Source organism: Poecilia formosa, unplaced genomic scaffold, assembly GCF_000485575.1.
Source record: "Poecilia formosa unplaced genomic scaffold, Poecilia_formosa-5.1.2 Scaffold542, whole genome shotgun sequence".
In the NCBI taxonomy this organism is placed as follows: domain Eukaryota; kingdom Metazoa; phylum Chordata; class Actinopteri; order Cyprinodontiformes; family Poeciliidae; genus Poecilia; species Poecilia formosa.
The window spans coordinates 226,005-243,534 of record NW_006800481.1 but is presented as its reverse complement, the minus strand read 5'-3'; the positions used below and the strand labels follow the sequence as shown (position 1 = coordinate 243,534).

The 17,530-nt window shown below is 37.8% G+C and overlaps 2 protein-coding genes across 2 annotated transcripts; both read left to right on the top strand.

The window, feature by feature from the left end:
• The first annotated feature begins 1,802 nt into the window (after positions 1 to 1,802).
• Positions 1,803 to 9,123, top strand: fgf6b (fibroblast growth factor 6b). The gene is made up of 3 exons (XM_007540475.2): positions 1,803 to 2,766; positions 3,152 to 3,255; positions 7,921 to 9,123. Exons 1-3 carry the CDS (start codon positions 2,424 to 2,426, stop codon positions 8,095 to 8,097), a joined length of 624 nt encoding a protein of 207 aa, XP_007540537.1. The 5' UTR covers positions 1,803 to 2,423; the 3' UTR covers positions 8,098 to 9,123.
• Positions 9,124 to 13,058: 3,935 nt separating this feature from the next.
• Positions 13,059 to 16,464, top strand: fgf23 (fibroblast growth factor 23). The gene is made up of 3 exons (XM_007540474.2): positions 13,059 to 13,904; positions 13,995 to 14,098; positions 15,942 to 16,464. Exons 1-3 carry the CDS (start codon positions 13,682 to 13,684, stop codon positions 16,395 to 16,397), a joined length of 783 nt encoding a protein of 260 aa, XP_007540536.1. The 5' UTR covers positions 13,059 to 13,681; the 3' UTR covers positions 16,398 to 16,464.
• The last annotated feature ends 1,066 nt before the right edge of the window (positions 16,465 to 17,530 follow it).

Genomic DNA, 17,530 nt, shown 5'->3' with positions numbered 1-17,530 from the left:
GGCTACTGCAAATATCTTTAATACTTAGAGGACATTTTTTAAAGTAAATATTAATTAAATGCATATATGTAAATACATCCACAGTGATGTTAAAGACTGGTAATCACAAAAGCTGCCAACCTTTTACTGAGTTTAGAGAACAATGCTTTTTCACACAGAGCTAGGTTGGTTGAATAGTTTTTTGTTTTTTACTCTTCATGAATGAAATTTTTTGAAATCTGATTTTTATTTCTATATATGTATAGAAATAAAAATCTGATTTCATTCATGTATATATAGTGATCCTAGCAAAAAGTAATTCTTGAATGGACTTCATATTGTGGTTAAATTTTGCTGAATGTTCATCAGGTTGACGTTTATAAGTCTATTCGTCTGATTTCAACTTGATTTGTGGAGCTAAACACAAAAGTATTCCATGAATTTGATCCATGCAGGTTGTATTTTTGAGCTGGACAGTGCACTAGTTACAACAATAATAACAACAATATGCAATCTGACCTGGGAGAATATTTTGGTTGTGTAAACTTCCTGGACAAACAGCGAGGGAAGTGTCGGACAGGATTGCCATTTGCTCCCCCGAGACTGTTTTTACACCTCCTTCTAAATAAGGCCGCAGGCTGCCAGGACATATGACCACCGTCCCGATTTGGGCCCTGGACACAGTATCCATCCATCTCTCCAATGCTTGCTCAATGCCAATAAAAGCCAAACTCTCTCTCTCTCTCTCTCTCTTACAGACACCCTCTGAAGGTTTCCCATGTGAGGAGGATCTAGGTCAAGTTAGCTCTGTTATATTGAGGAAGACTGAAAAAATAGACTGGCTTCCATTCAGAATAAGGAAGGAAAAGTTTAATAATGCAGCGTTTCCCGTCCCCTGTAGCAGACTGCCAGTCAGCTGGCTGAAAGAAAGTTGACCATGCACTGCAAAAACACATTTTCCAAAGTATTTTTGGTCTAGTTTGTAAATATCTAAGTGAACTGGAAATAAGACAAAACTAATATACAAGTAACTCTTCAGCAAGATGTAGGAGCCTGTTTTAAGTCAATAATTCCTAAATATTAATGAAAAATGCAAGTTATACGTTAAATAATCTGCTATTGAACAAGACATTTTTACCATAAGTCAAAAAGTTTTCTTCCACTTATACATTATTTAAATAATAACTTGGATTTTTCATCCATGTTGAGGAATTATTGTGTTAAAACAAGATCATTTAAGCTGGTAAAATATCTTTTTTTTTTCTTTTTTTTTTACACTTTTGTTTAAAATGATCATCATGTAACAATATAAGACAGATAATCTGTGAAAAAACTCTAACTCCTCTGTCTTCTCCCAATGCTCCCACTATTAACTGCAAAAAAATACACTACTCTGTCAGAAACAACCAATAAGAGCCAGGAGGAGGGTCTTAGCGCTGTCAATCACCCTCATGCTCACACCGCCCACTTGCTCTCAGCTGGTTCACCACAAGATAGCCTGTCACTAACGCTAAGGCTAGTTAGCATAGCCACCTTCCACCATTAGCACATTTCCACAGAGTACATGAGGATGATTGTCAACGCTAAGACCCTGCTCCTGGCTCTTATTGGTTGTTTTTGACATTTTTGCAGACAGTAGTATCTCAGGGAGGCGGTGGAATAGCTAGATTTTTTCCAGATTATCTCTCATATTATACTGTGACATGATGACAGTTTTAATAAATATGAAAAAAAAACATATAACTATTTTTGTAAAAGTTACAAAATAATTATATTGCATTATTTAATATAATTATTTTGTTTTATTAAATAAAATAATTTGAAAACTGCTGTTTGTTTTTACCTTCTTAATTTTGCTGGATATCAATTTGCTGATTTTAACCATGAAACTGTAGAAATATGTGGCAAACATTATATTTGCACAGTCATTGACTAGCATGAGGTTTTATTTTGAAAAGCACCGGAGGACGCTCTGGTTGTAAGTCCTTCTGACTTGCCTGAGGCTGGTGTGAAGGTGCAGCCCCCCCATCATTCCAATCAGACTTGCTGGTGCTGCTGAGGTCCAGGAGCTCTCTCCTCCTCCCACCTCCTACTCGTAATGGGGGAGCTGCATGCAGCGGTGAAGTCACAGTGATGTCATTTGAGGATGTGAGAGAGTAGGGGGCAAGGTGAGCTGATCTTGCAGTGAGTGGTGCCCCCCCTCCACGGCCAGCGTTGCCTGTACAAAGACGCGGAGCGGCGAAAGATGGTCATCGCCACCGGCACCAATCCAAGCTCCGACGCGTTCTGTTCTCCACTCGCTCAGATCTCGGGCCATGGGGCCCTGATCTACTCTGACCCACAAACTCTGAACCTTCATCGCCAACATGCCAAAGGACAGAAGATAAGAAGAGTTGCTTTTTTAGGGCAGGTAACTTTAACCAGGTGCCCCAAAGGTAAACTGGATGGCCATTGCGCAAAGGTGTCACTACAGCATGCGCAGCGGGGCCGAGACGCACTGGACGCTGCCAGCAGTTATTGTTCTGTGGACTTCTCTGTGGGCAATCGCTTCCTCTTTCCCGACCCCGAACAGGACTAACGCTACTTTGTTAGAAAGGAAGTGGGAGACGCTTTTCTCCCGCTCCTATCTGGGTGTAAACGGGGGCAGATCGCAGCTGAACTGGCAGAGCGACTACTTGCAGGGCATCAAAAGAGTGCGGCGGCTGTACTGCAACGTGGGCATTGGGTTTCACCTGCAGGTGCTCCCGGATGGCAGGATAAGCGGTGTGCACAGTGAAAACCCATACAGTGAGTTGCATCCTGCAAAATGCATCCGAAAGCGAGTGTAGCTGTGTGAAAGTTAGAGCCGGGTTTTTCCTTGCATGATATTTTGGTTTAAAGTTTCCGAAAGCAAAAACAACAGCACCGTGCAGCTCGAAAACATGACACGAATGCATGACGCTGACTTATTTTTACCCCGCTGCAGGACACTCATGTTGCTCTCAGCACGCTGTAAACCACCCACAATGTCTAACATGCAAAAAGCTGATTACGGCACTCAATACCGAGCATCATCCGAGTCGCAGTGCACCTGCAAGGTTACACCCATCACTGCTGCATAGGCCACTTCAACTTGTCCCGAAGCGCAGCGTCGCACTGACCCTGCCTCCTTCTAACATTGTGTCTCATTCAGGTCTGATAGAGATCTCCACGGTGGACCGAGGGGTGATCAGCCTGTTCGGGGTGAGGAGTCAGCTGTTTGTCGCAATGAACAGCAGAGGAAGGTTGTACGGAACGGTACGTAACAGTGCGCAACTCAGTCCCACATCCTGCTGAGTGTGAGCGGAGTTCACACAGAGCTGCTGCTGCTGCTGCTGCTGCTGCATCCGCTGCTTTATTCTGTCATTAATACATCGTGATGACGGGAGAGGAGAGGGAATCAATGAGATGTGCAATCTCTGCTGCAAATGTCACAGTCTGGGGTATTTATAAAGCTTAATCCTTCTGTTATTTTGATTTCTGGAGTGCAGTTTTACCATTCAATAGTGTCAGAATCCTCAAATGTTCCCCAAAAACGTCTTTGTGTCTATATTATTAATCACATTTATAACTATTTCATTCAATATTTAGCACAATGATGTTTTTCATTTAGAAATGCATTTTATTTATTTTTTACTGTCCATCAGAAGAACCTACACAGAAAAAAACAATGATTGTACAAGAAATTGATTTATTTAAAAATGTTTTTTTTAAGTAGAGACGTGTGGGGAGTTGTAACATTTTTATTTTATATGCTGATTATGCTTATTAAAGTAAACAGAATAAGTTTCAAACAGAAAAAAATGCTTTCAACTATGTTTTTAGATTTTTTTTCTTACTTTTTAATGGATCAATCTGCCATAAGAAGGAGGTTAAATTAAAATGTGCAACACTAATTAAGAGAATATTTGTTGAAATGTAATTTAACCCATATTAAATGTTTACAAAATAGTTGCAAATGTTTATTCAGGAACTAAAAGTTCTTAATAAATAACAAAAATACCTTAAATGATGTGGATTTTAAGCCTTAAATTAATATGAAAAAGTTTATTTCATTCATTTACAGTTAAATATGAACAAGTTGAATGTTGATGTAAACAAAATGAGTATTTAAAAAATAAATATAGTATATCCTTTCTCTCAAAAGTGAATTCATAACCAACTAGCATCAATCAATAATCCATATAATTGCAGTTTTAAACACAAAGCACACAATATGTATTTATAGAAATAATAATAAAGAAAAGTATATTTTATCTTTGTAATGATGCAGCACTCTGAATCAATATACCTCCGTATCTTTATAGAATATATTTTATTGCTTCCTTAAAAGTAAAAATTGATCTGCTCTCTGGTTTCTTTAAACAGAAATGTAACGTTACACTTGTTTAGTTTTGACTTTAGGTTTAAAAAAAAATCTCTCATCTCTAAAAAGTTAATCAAATTTAGTCAAACTCTTGCAAAACTCATCATTTGTCATTTATTTCCAATAATTTGTAATATTTTTGTTTCGTAGATGTTATTTTCAATATTTTTTTAAAATAATTTGAAAAAATTGGGGCGCTTGTCTTATCCATAACATTCTTTAAAACGCATCAGTTTCGACTTTATGTCAAAGTTTGATGACGATATCAAACATTACTCATGAAATCTACATATTTACTATTATTTGGAACTTAAATCACAGTTAATTAATATATTTATGACTAATAAAGTTAGTCAAGGTCAAATGTAAGGCCACAATAAAAAACAAGATGGATACATTGTTGTTTTATTGTCATTGAAATTGTAAGAAACGTATTGGCATAAAACTTTCTTTTATGATAATTTATGATTTTATTTTGAAAAAATTAAAAATTAATCTTTATGCATAAAGACTAGTAAAACAATAACAAAAATATGTTAAAATTAAATTTTGAGGAAGATCCTGACATTTCTGCATTGGTTGCTTGTTAAAGCTCAATATAAAACTGAGATAATTGAAGGTTTTGGAAAATATTTCTGCAGTTTCTCTTAAAAAGGTCGACAGTTTAAAAGCCACTACCTGTCATATATGGCCTTAGAACCGTAGAAAAGCAGATATTAGAGCAATTTTATCAGATAGATCAACATAAATGTGAAGTAAAAGAAACCATTCTTCTGGGTTTCAACCTTTTTACAAATACTAATCTGAAAAGTGTGGTGTACACTTGCATTAGCTGCAGGTCTTTTTGGTGCATGTCTCTACCATCTTTCTAGATGTGTAAAATGTCAGACAAAACATTAATTTTCAAGTCTGATCAAAGATTCTTACTTGGATTAAAGTCAGCCTTTGACTGGGCCATTCTAACACCTGACTATGCTTTGATCGTAAACCATTGGATTGTAGCTGGTTTAATGTTTAGGGCTGTTTCCCTCCTCTCTAGACCTCCAGTGTTTAGCATCACACACTATAATGCTGCCATCGCCGTGCTTCACTGAGGGGATGGTTTGTTCACGGCGTTGAGCCCCCTTAGTTCGCCTAACTGCAAAAACACAAAATCTTACCATTTGTTTGGTCTAGTTTCTAGTGCAAACACTTGAAAACTAACCAAGCAAGATAAAGGAGTTTGTTTTAAATAAATAATTAATTAATATTGATGAAAAAGTTCTAATTTCACTGAGATTATTTCACTTAAAACATGGGAAAATGTCTTTGCAATTATTTACTCAAAACAAGCTCCTTTATTTTGCTGAAAAGTTATTTGTAAGTTAGTTTTCCACAATGCGTTGGCTGAAATGTAGCTGTAATACTTTCTGATTTTTGATGCTATCTGCTGGGTTTCTTATTCTTCATGATGCTGATTGTTCACTGGATTCATTCTGAGATTAATTTCCACGCAGATGGAGTCTGTTTACTTATTTCACCCTTTCAAAGAGCAAAAGTAACCTTTGATTTCTTTTAGGGGTATCGCAGTAAAAGGGGGTGAATACAACTGCACGCCATACTTTTCAGATTATCATTCGTAAAAAAAAATTATGTTGTACTTTGTGTTTGTTTGTGGCATGAAATCCTAATGAAATGAATTGATTTAGTGACCGCAACATGGAAAATGTGAATAAGTTTAAGATCAAACTCATTTTTATTTGGGGTCAAAGGGCGAGATGCGGCAAAATATATTGATAATACTCCAAATTAAACTGCTAAAATATGAATAAATTGGTGTCTTTGCATTCGATGACAACTTCTTTCAGTTAAATAATACCAAACTTTTTTATACTGATGTAATTTGGAATAATGCAGATTAAAAACTGCTTTGATTTGATTGACAAAACAATATTTAGGAACTATTTATGAATCTCCCTAGTATCCAGAGGGTCACATAAAGCTTATGGTGGCCCAAATTTGGCCCCTGAACCACGAGTTTGACAATAATAATAATTTCTGCAAGGCATTGTTTGCAAATTTGATACTTTCCTCTCAGAAACATCATAAAAATACACATTTATCTCCACTGCTAATGATTAATAACAGTAAATGCTCAGTTACACCTCAGTATTTTCCTCACTACTTGTGACTCAGGAGTTAAACTTTTCTCCGTTTCCAGTCTAATAAAGAACCGGAGTCAGAGCGCTGAATGGGAAAGTCGCAGAGCAATCTGCAGTTCAGCACCAAAATGGCCGAACTATATATAGAACATTGTAAAAGCTGCTATTTATTATCACTTTTAATAGATTACACCTCATTAAACCAAGTGACCCCACATAATGCTGTAAAATATCAATGTGGACATGTTACTTTGTGTTTGAACACTTCAGATGGAAAGAATTACTGGATCTTATTGCTGACAGTATTTAGCAACAAAACAAACACCAACTTCGTTTCCACTTCTGAGACAAATCAAATCCAACATCAGTGCTTTTCCAAACTAATTTTGTCTTTTTCCTCTCTGATTGGCCTTTCAGTCCATGTTGGTACAAATAAAGTAACTCTGTAATCAGCGTCATCCTTACAAGGTTTTTAGCTTCTGTTTTAAATAAGTTAATATCTGACACATTCTCAGTGTTTAAACTCACATCTTGTTGTTTGAGGATCAGGATTTTGCTGATTTCTTATGATTTTTCTACCATTCAACAGAAAAATTACCAAAAAAATTGTACTCAAGTAAGAGCAGAGCTACTTCAACATATTTTTAATCAAGTAAAAGTAAAAAGTAGCTGCCAAGAAGTTACTCAGTCACTCATCAAAACATTTAATAATTTAAAAGTACATCATCAAACGGACCGAAATATAAAGTTGTCTGGAAATTTTGGCAGCTTTAAGACCAAAATGAAAATATTTTCCAAAGCAATTCCTTTGGAGAAGAAAAAACAAAAACGTATTTTGGTCAAAATAATTTTGTTCTTCATTCAGTGAAGTAAGAGAAGCAATACATGATGATAAAATTACTCTAGTACACTGCAAAAACAAAATGTTTACCAACTATTTTTGGTCTAGTGTCTTGGTACACTTGAAATAAGACAAAAGTAACTTGCAAGTAACTTTTCAGCAAAATATATGAATTTGTTTTAAGTCAACAATTATTTAATATTGATTAAAAGGTACTGGTTCTACAAGCAGATTATTTCACTTATAACAAGACATTTTCCCATCAATATTGAGGATTTATTTACTAAAACAGGCTCCTATATGTTGCTGAACAGTTACTTACAAGTTAGTTTTGTCTTTTTTTAAGCATTTAAGACTAGAAAAAATACTTGGTAAGACTTTTTTTTCAGTCTCAAGGTAGTAAAAATACTCCTAAAAGCACATCTTTTCCAAAACGTTACTCCAGTAAACGCAAAGAGCTACTACCAAATCTGGATTTAATGCAGCCGATTTGGAAAAAACGCTGCGTCTTTTCAGTAAGAAAAGACGCAACATCTGGTTCGTGATGTTTACTGACGTAAATGTTTCTTATCCAGAGCCTCTTCAAGGACGAGTGCAAGTTCAAGGAGACGCTGCTGCCGAACAACTACAACGCCTACGAGTCTTTTGTTTACAAGGGCTTCTACATCGGCCTGAGCAAGCACGGCCGGGTAAAGCGAGGCAACAAGGCGACCACCGCCATGACTGTCACACATTTCCTCCCGCGACTATGAAAGAAGCTGACATTTTCAGAGAAATTTGCACATGTGGATGTTCCTCCAGGTAACAAATATGTAGAAATGGAAAGTCACGACAGACGCGCCCATGAACTGCGAAGGAAAACACAAATATTTATTCTGTTATACATATTTATGTGTATATTTGGATAGCCGTGTTTGTAAATGTATGCCAAACTGTGCTGCTTATTGTTTTTCTGGACAGGGCGAGTCGAAGCCCGTCCCTGTCCCACTTTACCTTGGTGCTTGCTGAAACTCAACTACACGCCACTTACTTTTCTGAGATGGAGGATGAGCTTAAATGCTGTGCTTTTAAAGAGTGAAATGAATACTTTTTATTACCTCAACGAACCACTTCACTAGATGAAGGACTGCATGGACTTCTGCTCAAATATCCGCTGAGTTTATCTTTTTACTCAAACCTTTAAATGCTTGACGGTTCACTGCTTGGTTACTGTTGTCCTGCAGTGGAGGGGAGAGAGAAATTTAAATGCACTACTTCGTTCCTGCACGATTTAAAGGTGCCTTGGTGTTCCCACTTGCTGGCCCCCTTTAAACCTCTGTGTAAGAGACACCCGGGCGAGTCAGAAATAGGGCTGACGCTCCGGAGAGAGGGCCTCAGAAAAGGGGGAACGAGGGAGGAGGGGGTCGGCTATCTCTGGTTTATTTTCTTTTCTGTAATTAGATCGATTAAGTAATAAACAATCTGTGGTTGAGACCGGAGAACGGTCGGCCATGGAGGCTGGCGCAAGGCCAGGTGTTTTACTGTGTAGCTAAGAAAACAGGGTGGAAATCCGTATGTGCCACAGCATGGGGGAACGGTTCGGGTCGGACCTGGCTTGCTTCTGCACAATTATCGACTGAGCGGACGAAGCAAATAGCAAATAGCAGTAGAGTGTGCTGCTGTTTTTTTTTTTTTTTGGAAATGCGAAGCTTTTAGATGCTAAAGGAAATGGAAAACAATGTAAATAGCTGCAAGTTTAAAAGAAGACGTTTTTGTAGCACAAAAAATACAAAAGGCTGCACAAGAAACCAGCAATGATGCTACTTAAAACACTCGGTTTGTCTTTGGTTTTGTGCTTTTGGGGATTTCTTTGCAGCCTTTCTGTCTTTTTCAGACCTAAATGCAATTTTGGCGCTCAGCACCTACATTAAGGCTTAACTATTTCTCCACAGAGGAGGAGGGGCTTTAGGTATAAATAGCACCAGTTTGTTCACAAAGCAGAAGGTGGAGGCCGTTTTGCAGACTCACGAATTGGATATTCTCGTTCAGTATTCCAAAGATGTTTTTCTCGCCTCGGTCTCTGAATTCCCCAGACTCCACCGGAGTGGATCTACTTGTAGTTCCTGCAGCTGTTAACTGCTTCATTCCTGTGCGACAGGAAGCAGGAATATTTAAACCCAGGAAAGACGTGTGCATGCTGTCTTTGTTTGTCAAACTGGCCCCCCCCTGCAGGAATGCGGGTCTGCCAGGATGACAGGGGCGCTTCCCCACATACCTGAACTCTTGACAGGCTGCGCTGTCCACCTCTGCCTGTTTGCTGCCCCCAACCTTCACCCGCTGCAGGGAGGAACCTTTCAGATTCCAGTTTTAACCTGTCAGCTTCCTCCTCTCATTTCAGCCTTTTTTAGTTCAAGGTCAGAGTCACTGAGCAGCCTGTGGTCAGGGTGGCCTGTTGTCCACAACAGGAATTTAGATCATCATTTTAAAAGTGCTCATATCCCTTCATGTGTCGGCTAAAACTACAAGCTGTATGTGAGATATCAATGCAAATGGGAATAACTGTGAAGTGGAAGGAAAAAGATTCATGTTTGTTGTTGAATTTGGTTGTGAGTTCTGACGAAGAGCTGTGTTTTGTAGGTTTGTAGTTGTGCTATACGCCTTACCATTTCCGGTGACGTATTGAACAGAGCCCTATGTTATGTTCACACCTTGAAATATTGTTTTAGGTGACTCATTATGCTTCCTTAGACAGATTAGGGTCAGTTTAACATGTTCATTACATTTAAATAGTTCTTATTGAGATTTTAATCTGCCTATTTTAAGCTTCTTTTGTCACTTTAAACTCAATATTTAAACTCGCACGTGAAAATGGCTGCTAACAGATGCACAATTATACAACCGCACATTTTTGAAAAGCATTAGCAGAGCCTCCTGCGCAACTGACAGGAATGCAGCAAGTGGTTTCTGGATGGTAAGTCAACAACAAAATACTTCTGTTTTTCAGCAGCCATTGTATAGTGCATGCAGCAGTAAAATCAGCTGATCAAACAAGCTGGAGCTCAACTTGGGTTGCTAGGTAACGGGCTGGACTTTGCTGCGGTTGCTAGGTAACAAACAGTGCCCATCGGATGGTTAGTTTGGTTTATTTAAAACAGAGACAAGGTGCAAAAAACATTAATAAGCTAATTTCCATCTGTATGAATGTGACTCAACAATTGGGAGGTTTTAGAAATGGCTCGTTTTCCAGACACCAAAAAATTTCCAATAGACAGCTATGTTTTTTTTTTAAGCGCTTGAGCTGTTTTCAAAATCAGTTGAGACCCAAATGGAAGTACAAAAATATTTAAAAAATATGAATTTTACATAACAGATCCCCTTTAAACATTTCCACTACTTCATCCCTGACCTGTCTGCGTTGTTCCTTGGTCTCTTGATGCTGTTTCACCAAGTATTTACTGATAAGATGCTTTCAGAAGGTTATTGGTTGCAATGGATTTTATTTGCGGAGTGAAGGATGAGATGATTTGTAAAAGAATCATCCACCTGCTTCCTTCTACTTCACAATTTTGTGCTACTTTGTGTTGGTCTGTCACATAAAATCCCAGTTAAATGCTGAAACAAACGACAAATTTGAAGGTTCTTGAGTAATTTCACAAAGAACTGGATGAAGTTTTTTTTTTTCCAACGGATTTCATCTGGTAACTGCTAAAAACACATCGTTTTACCATGTTTCCTGCTCTTTCCTGAAAGCGGTGGTGTTTCTTTAGCGAGGACCTTTGCAAAGTTGATGCAGTCTGTGATGATGCAGGTGCTGAGCTCACCTCTGCTGCTGCAAACCCCCCGTCTGTCCTGACCTCAGGCTGACACGCCGTTTGGATTCACGTCTCCTCGCACGTAAAACCGCTTCAGCGAAGAAGGACGAAGAAGCTTTCCTAAAAGAAACAAAGATACGAATTTGTAGATGAGGCTGCATGCTAGTTCCTTTGGAGACTCCTGGGAATTTGATTTAGGCTAAGAAAGTAAAAGTTAAACTTGCACATCAAGAAGTCTGATGTCTCGAGTAGCACTTTAAGGCGGACATCTTGATCGGTAAACAACAGCAAATAAACGTGTTTGATACTTAAGACTCAGCGTTCAGCTTTGACCCAAATCTTATTAAAAGGAAAAAAAAAAAGAATTTCTTGCTATTTATTTTTCTTTCCACATCTTATTTTTAGTTTAATTTAAGTGACGGTAGGGAAAATGTCGTTTTATGTTTGAATGTACAGCAGCAGCCTGAGTTTTGAGGCGCATGCTTCATCTGTTCTCGATTCCTCTGTTCTCATATACCTCACCTCCTGCCTTAGTTTTGGTTTGCTGATCACTGTAAAACAAGAAGAAACAAACTGTAGTGATTTGTTTCTGTGGGCAGACATTGCTAATTATTTTTGTTCCTTTTATTTTTGTACGTATGTGCTGTGCACAGCAATCTACTGTATTCCTGAGACAAGAGATAATAAAAGTTTGGGTTTTTTTATGTGTGGCTGATGATGTGTTGTGTCCACATTCAAAACTTAAAGGTATTTGATAAAGCTTGTAGAAAAAAAACAATTAAAACCACTAAATTTGACTTTGTTTAGGACATTTGAGTTCGTCAACAAACTACATCCATGACGCTCATGGCAAAGCTCTGCGTTATTTATAGTTTTAGTCTAAAATTAGACAAGAAGATGAACTTACTCTGGAGTTTATATCTGGCACACAGCATTAAATAATTATGCTACCTCGCCCTGCAGCAGACTAGTTAATGCTGACATCTTCTGGTTTGTCTTAGAGGCGGTGCTTTGTTGGGAAAATCTAAGAGTTGCTTAGTAAGCAGCCGCTGCACACGTTTCTCTCAAAAAATATAACCAGCATAAAAAGACAATACAAGCTGTTTGAGTTATTTATTTTCCAGGAAATGAGACAGAATCTGGAAACGCAAGTGATTTTCATTCTCCCATTCTTTCTAGAACTAGGAAAAACAGTGCGGCTCAGAAGTTTACATACAGCATTCAAAAACAATCGTTACAAAACGAGGGTCACAAAAAAGTCAAAGTCCTGAGCAACCTGCTTTGCTGTTCCATCAAGAAACTTCTGAACTGATAAAACATTTATGCTTTATCTGCAAATTTTCAACATAATGGGGATTTTGGGGCTTTAAAAATGCAATTCTAAACAGTAATGAACAGTCTTTTATTTTTGTTTGGGATAATTTAACTCTCGATTGTGTAAGTTTAAACAATTCATCCCCGATAATCTCCCTCAGAAGAAAGAAAATTAGTTTGAATGTTTAAAACTGTTCAGGAAACACCAAAGGACACACTGCTATCCACAGAGCCAAATACACAAGCCAAATACTTTCTGGAGAAAAGTTTTATGGTTCAATGAAAGTTTGCAAAAGTAAAGATGAGGTTTTCCAGCCTAAGGACACAAAAACTCCCCAGCATAATGGTGAAAAATGTACAAATTATACATAAAAGCGGCATGAATCCAAAGAACTCAATCACTTCACTTCTCAGAAGAGTACAAAATATCACCAAGAAATAAAACATCCACAGTGAAATCAAACTTATTTGCCAAGTCTTATTTTCAATTTCATTTTTATTTATATTTTGCACAATTTTATTTAGGTTGGTAGAAGTAACCAAATTAAAAGTGGAAAAGATTTAAATTTCTACAGAAAAACAGAAGCTCAATTCCTCGAGAGCAGGCATTTTTTTTTCTAAGAAAACATAATTATAGCCAGTCTACTGTTTCCTGTTTCTGCATTCTTTCAATAAGATCCAGCGTTTTAGCCTCTTTTGTAGGATTAATCCTGAGTAAGGGAATGTCTCCATCTGCTGGTGAAACAGTGGAAATGTGGAGACGTGCAGGTGCGAGAAGTAAGAAATAGGACCGACAGTCTAGTGCGTTTATAATATTTGAGCAAAAGTTGCCAAGAATGTAATTTGAAGGATTCATTTTAATCTAAAATCACACACACAAAAAAACCCTGTAATTTTATTTGAAACTGTTTAAGGTCAATATTGAGTATTTGTTATAATTGCACTATCTTATAAAGTGACTCTAAATGACAACCTGAACCGGAGGATTATTAATAAACAGTTTAAAGTGGAGGAGGAAAGACGTGTAACCAAAAATACGAGTCGTGTTTGACCAACAGCTCTGGGATAAACACACCGAGGTGGAAGTGGCCCTTCCGTTTGCAGCAGCCCGCACATCTTTGGGGGCGACTGTTTTGTTTTTTTTTCCTAGCAGGAGTGGCGCTCGGAGGGGTTTAAAAAGGTGCAGTCCCCAAACTTGGGCGCAACAGAGCTCCCAGTGGAAACCAGCAGGATGAACGTCAGCAAGCGACCAGGGATGAGGGCGCTCCTCCTCGCCGTCCTGCAGGGTCTCCTCATCGGGGAAGCCTCCCCGAACCCGTCCCCGCTGGCTGGATCCAACTGGGGAAACCCGAGGAGATACGTTCACCTGCAGACCTCCACGGACCTCAACACCTTCTACCTGGAGATCAGGCCGGACGGCGCGGTGCGCAGAGCCACGTCCAGGACGTCATACAGTAAGCTCTGCTTCACATGAATCTGAGCCTTTAAGGCTGAAAATATATCGGTATTTGACAATTAAAGTCGATGTTTTTTTTCACCTGCAGGTGTAATTCTACTGAAAGCTGAAACACGGGAGCGCCTGGCCATCTTCGGAGTCAAAAGCAACCGCTACCTGTGTATGGATTCAGAGGGCAACTCCTACACCTCGGTAAGCATCCAGTCATTTAAATCACTACTAAACCTCCGAAAAATACATTTTTCAGTAAATTTCGCTTTTAAATGTTTGTTTTTGCGGAATTTATCTACCATGACGCACTTCTTATCGTCGCGTTTTATCTTAATTGATTCGTTTTTTAAATATATTTTTAATTTAATTGTTCCTTCACAATATAATTTGTCGCAATTAATGTCATTCGAAAGTTGTTTAAACCGTTGTGTTGTGCGCGTTTGGCACAACTTTACGCACAACTTGTAACGCCGTCTTCTACTCTGGTACACAAACGTAGTTTCAGCAGGACATTTCTCACTAAGGACTATCATCATTTTAACTGTAAATTGCGCAAAAACCAACAAAACATTGTTTAAAGATTATTGCAATTCGAAGATACTGTTTTTGCCAAGTTTCAAGCCAATTATTGTTTTACATTTCTGCGTTTCGGAAAATCATTTAAGTGCTTTAATGTAACTTAAACACTCCTTTACTTGTACGTTTTTTATAACTGTTATTAAACAAATGAAGTTGAACTAATTTGAATTAATTTGTGGATTTCCAGAAATATCTGAGAAAACATCTAGAACTTTTCATTGATTGACTATTTTTTTCCTACTTTTTTCTTTCAAAGTCGTTGTGCTGTAACGAAACGTTTATTACAGGGGGGGAAATAGCTCATATAAAACTGCTTCATTTCAGTTTTTATCAGATTTTGGACAAATAATTTTAAGTTTCTAAGGTACTGGGGTCACTTGAAAACTCACAAATCAATTACAACTCCTTATCAAATTCCTTCAAGTTCAACAAAACAGTAAATTTAAATAATGTATTTTTATTTTACAACCGGTTTAAGCCTCTATCATGCGTTTTTGTTTCTATTTAACATGAACTAGAACTTAATTAGTTTCATTAGGTTCAATTTTAAAATATTGGAAATTTAATTTAATTGTGTTTTAGCTGTTCAGCCTCACATGTATAAGTCAAATAAAATTGAAAATTGTTTCAATTGCAGACATTTTAAAATCTTTTAAATGTTTAACATTACTAAACAAAACAAGTTGAATTTAAACAAATTTCACTGAAAAAATAGTTGATTCAACTTAAATAACTGCTTTGATTATTGAAAAAGTCTATCACAGTTAATTTATTACATTTATTTTAGTTTGACAACTTAATAAACTTAAGAAAGTAGCTCGTAGAAAATAATTTAAATGACTAATTTTCATAACTTCAAAATTCATGTGTATGCTAATAAAAAAACCCTCAACTCTGAAATTTGTACAACTTCCTCAACTAATACAGTCATCATCATAGATCTTAAATTTACTGTTTGATACATTTACGAATATATATATATATATATATATATATATATATATATAAAACACTTTTAGTGACAAAAATGTAGCTCTATTCAAAGATTATTTGCAATATAGACTGATAAAGGAAACACTTTGAACTGAATCCATATTTAGTAGCGGGCTGGACGATATGGCTGATACCGACTGATATAAATAATTATTGATTAGTTTTGTTGTTTTAAATATTTGAAATTCTACCAAACTGGTGGCGTGACCTTTCCTGTTTTTTTTTATTTTTTTTTATTTTAAGCAGTTAGGAAGCATAGTGACTAAACCTTAAAGTGCAACAACGCAAGTCACTCAAAAGGGTGTTGCTCGGCAACAAGAGTCAGTGAGTTGTTGCTAGGTAACCAAAGAACAAATGCGCCAACCTAGCTTAGCTGGCTGTTAGAAGTTACGCAGCTGAAGTTTTTCCTCTAACACTGTTATCAAAATGAACCAAAGTGGTGATTAATGTCAAAAACTTCTTCGTTTTGCAGTCTGTTTGTCTCAGAGAGGAATGTTTGTTCAACCACAAGCTTCTGGAGAACAACCGTGACATATACTACTCCACCAGGAACAGCATCCTGTTCAACCTGGAGGGCTCCCGGCAGGTGTACGTAGCGGGCCAGAATGTGCCGCAGACCGCCCTCTTCCTGCCAAAGAAGAACACGGTGCCGCTGGAGCGCCTCCTGCTAAACAGGGGGAAGAGGAACCAAGTGGTGGACCCCTCAGACCCACACAACGCCCTCATCTTGCAGACCGAGGACGGCTCGGACTCCAGGGCCGTGCGAGAGGACGACGGAGACCTGGAGATGGAGGTGGAGACTGAGGTTGGGGACGACGGGGTGAACGCCTCCAGGGAGACGCCGCAGCAGGCTCCGTCCAACCACGACCCCTGGAACGTGCAGTCTTCCAGACAGGCTAGCCCCCGGATCACCGGCACCGTGGGATGAGCTTACTCATAAAGCTGCAGTATGGAACTTTGATTAAAAATACATATTTTTACATATTTGTTGAAACTGTTACTATGTTCTGACAGGATGAGACAAAAAAAAAATCTGGCTCCTCTGTCTTCTCCCAGAGCTAACTAGAAACAACCAATCAGAGCCAGGAGGCGGGTCTTAGCGCTGCGAATCACCCCTCTGCATGAATGCTAATGCTATGTATCATTAATGACACAAATGAATGCTGATAAATCGTTTTCCTGTAACAGTAAGATGTTTCTCCTACATTAGCACATTTAGCAGAGTACATGAGCATGATTGACAGCACTAAGACCCTCCTCCTGGCTCTGATTGGTTGTTTTTGGTTGCATTTCTTCAGACGGCCATAGTAGCCCGAGAAAGAGGTGGAGGAGATTGATCTTTTCATAGATTATCTGCCTCATAACAAACTGTCATGACGTGGAGAGAGTTTCAACAAATATGTAAAAACCCTTTTTTAATTATAAAAGTTACATTCTGCTACTTTAAAGTCTTTAGATTAGGCCAAACTGCTGGTGAATGATTTAGAAAAGCAGTGTTTACACGCTGAAGGTGGAGCATTTCACTTGAGTTGCAATCACTTTTGCACAATTTCTATTATATTTAAATAATCTGTAACATTTACCAAGATCAGATCTTTAGATTTAGTCTTTTTTTAAATAGTAGTTTAGATACTTAGTTAAATTCCCAAAACGTAATTATATACCATGTATTTGATTTTTTTTTCTCCAAAAATAACAAAGCTCAGTAGAAAGAATATTTTCAAACGTAAATGTGTACTTTGGGGGTTTTCACTAACAAACCTACAAAGACCGAAGCCTGACTTATCCTACCTCTGGAGGACCAAAGGGCCCGTCTGCTGGTGTGAAGCCAGCCAGGCATTGCTTAAAATCTAAATGTACATATAAATATACGTAGAAGTAGCTACTAGTACAGTTGGGGTTTTATTTTTACTGCTTTTACATACCAGATTTTTTTGTTACTTGATAAACCTTAACAGCAGATTATTATTTAATGTCGATTTGAACTGCATTTGTCCACCATCCAATACATGACTTGAAAAGAAGGTGACTACAGGGTAAAAACTTTAACAAAGTCAAAAT

Bases quoted from the DNA above. Each gene is read 5' to 3' on its own strand.
- fgf23 (XM_007540474.2), top strand. From the start codon at position 13,682: ATGAACGTCAGCAAGCGACCAGGGATGAGGGCGCTCCTCCTCGCCGTC. The intron at 13,905-13,994 runs GTAAGCTCTGCT...TTTCACCTGCAG, and splicing joins CACGTCCAGGACGTCATACA to GTGTAATTCTACTGAAAGCT. The intron at 14,099-15,941 runs GTAAGCATCCAG...TTCGTTTTGCAG, and splicing joins AGGGCAACTCCTACACCTCG to TCTGTTTGTCTCAGAGAGGA.
- fgf6b (XM_007540475.2), top strand. From the start codon at position 2,424: ATGGCCATTGCGCAAAGGTGTCACTACAGCATGCGCAGCGGGGCCGAG. The intron at 2,767-3,151 runs GTGAGTTGCATC...TGTCTCATTCAG, and splicing joins GCACAGTGAAAACCCATACA to GTCTGATAGAGATCTCCACG. The intron at 3,256-7,920 runs GTACGTAACAGT...TTTCTTATCCAG, and splicing joins GAGGAAGGTTGTACGGAACG to AGCCTCTTCAAGGACGAGTG.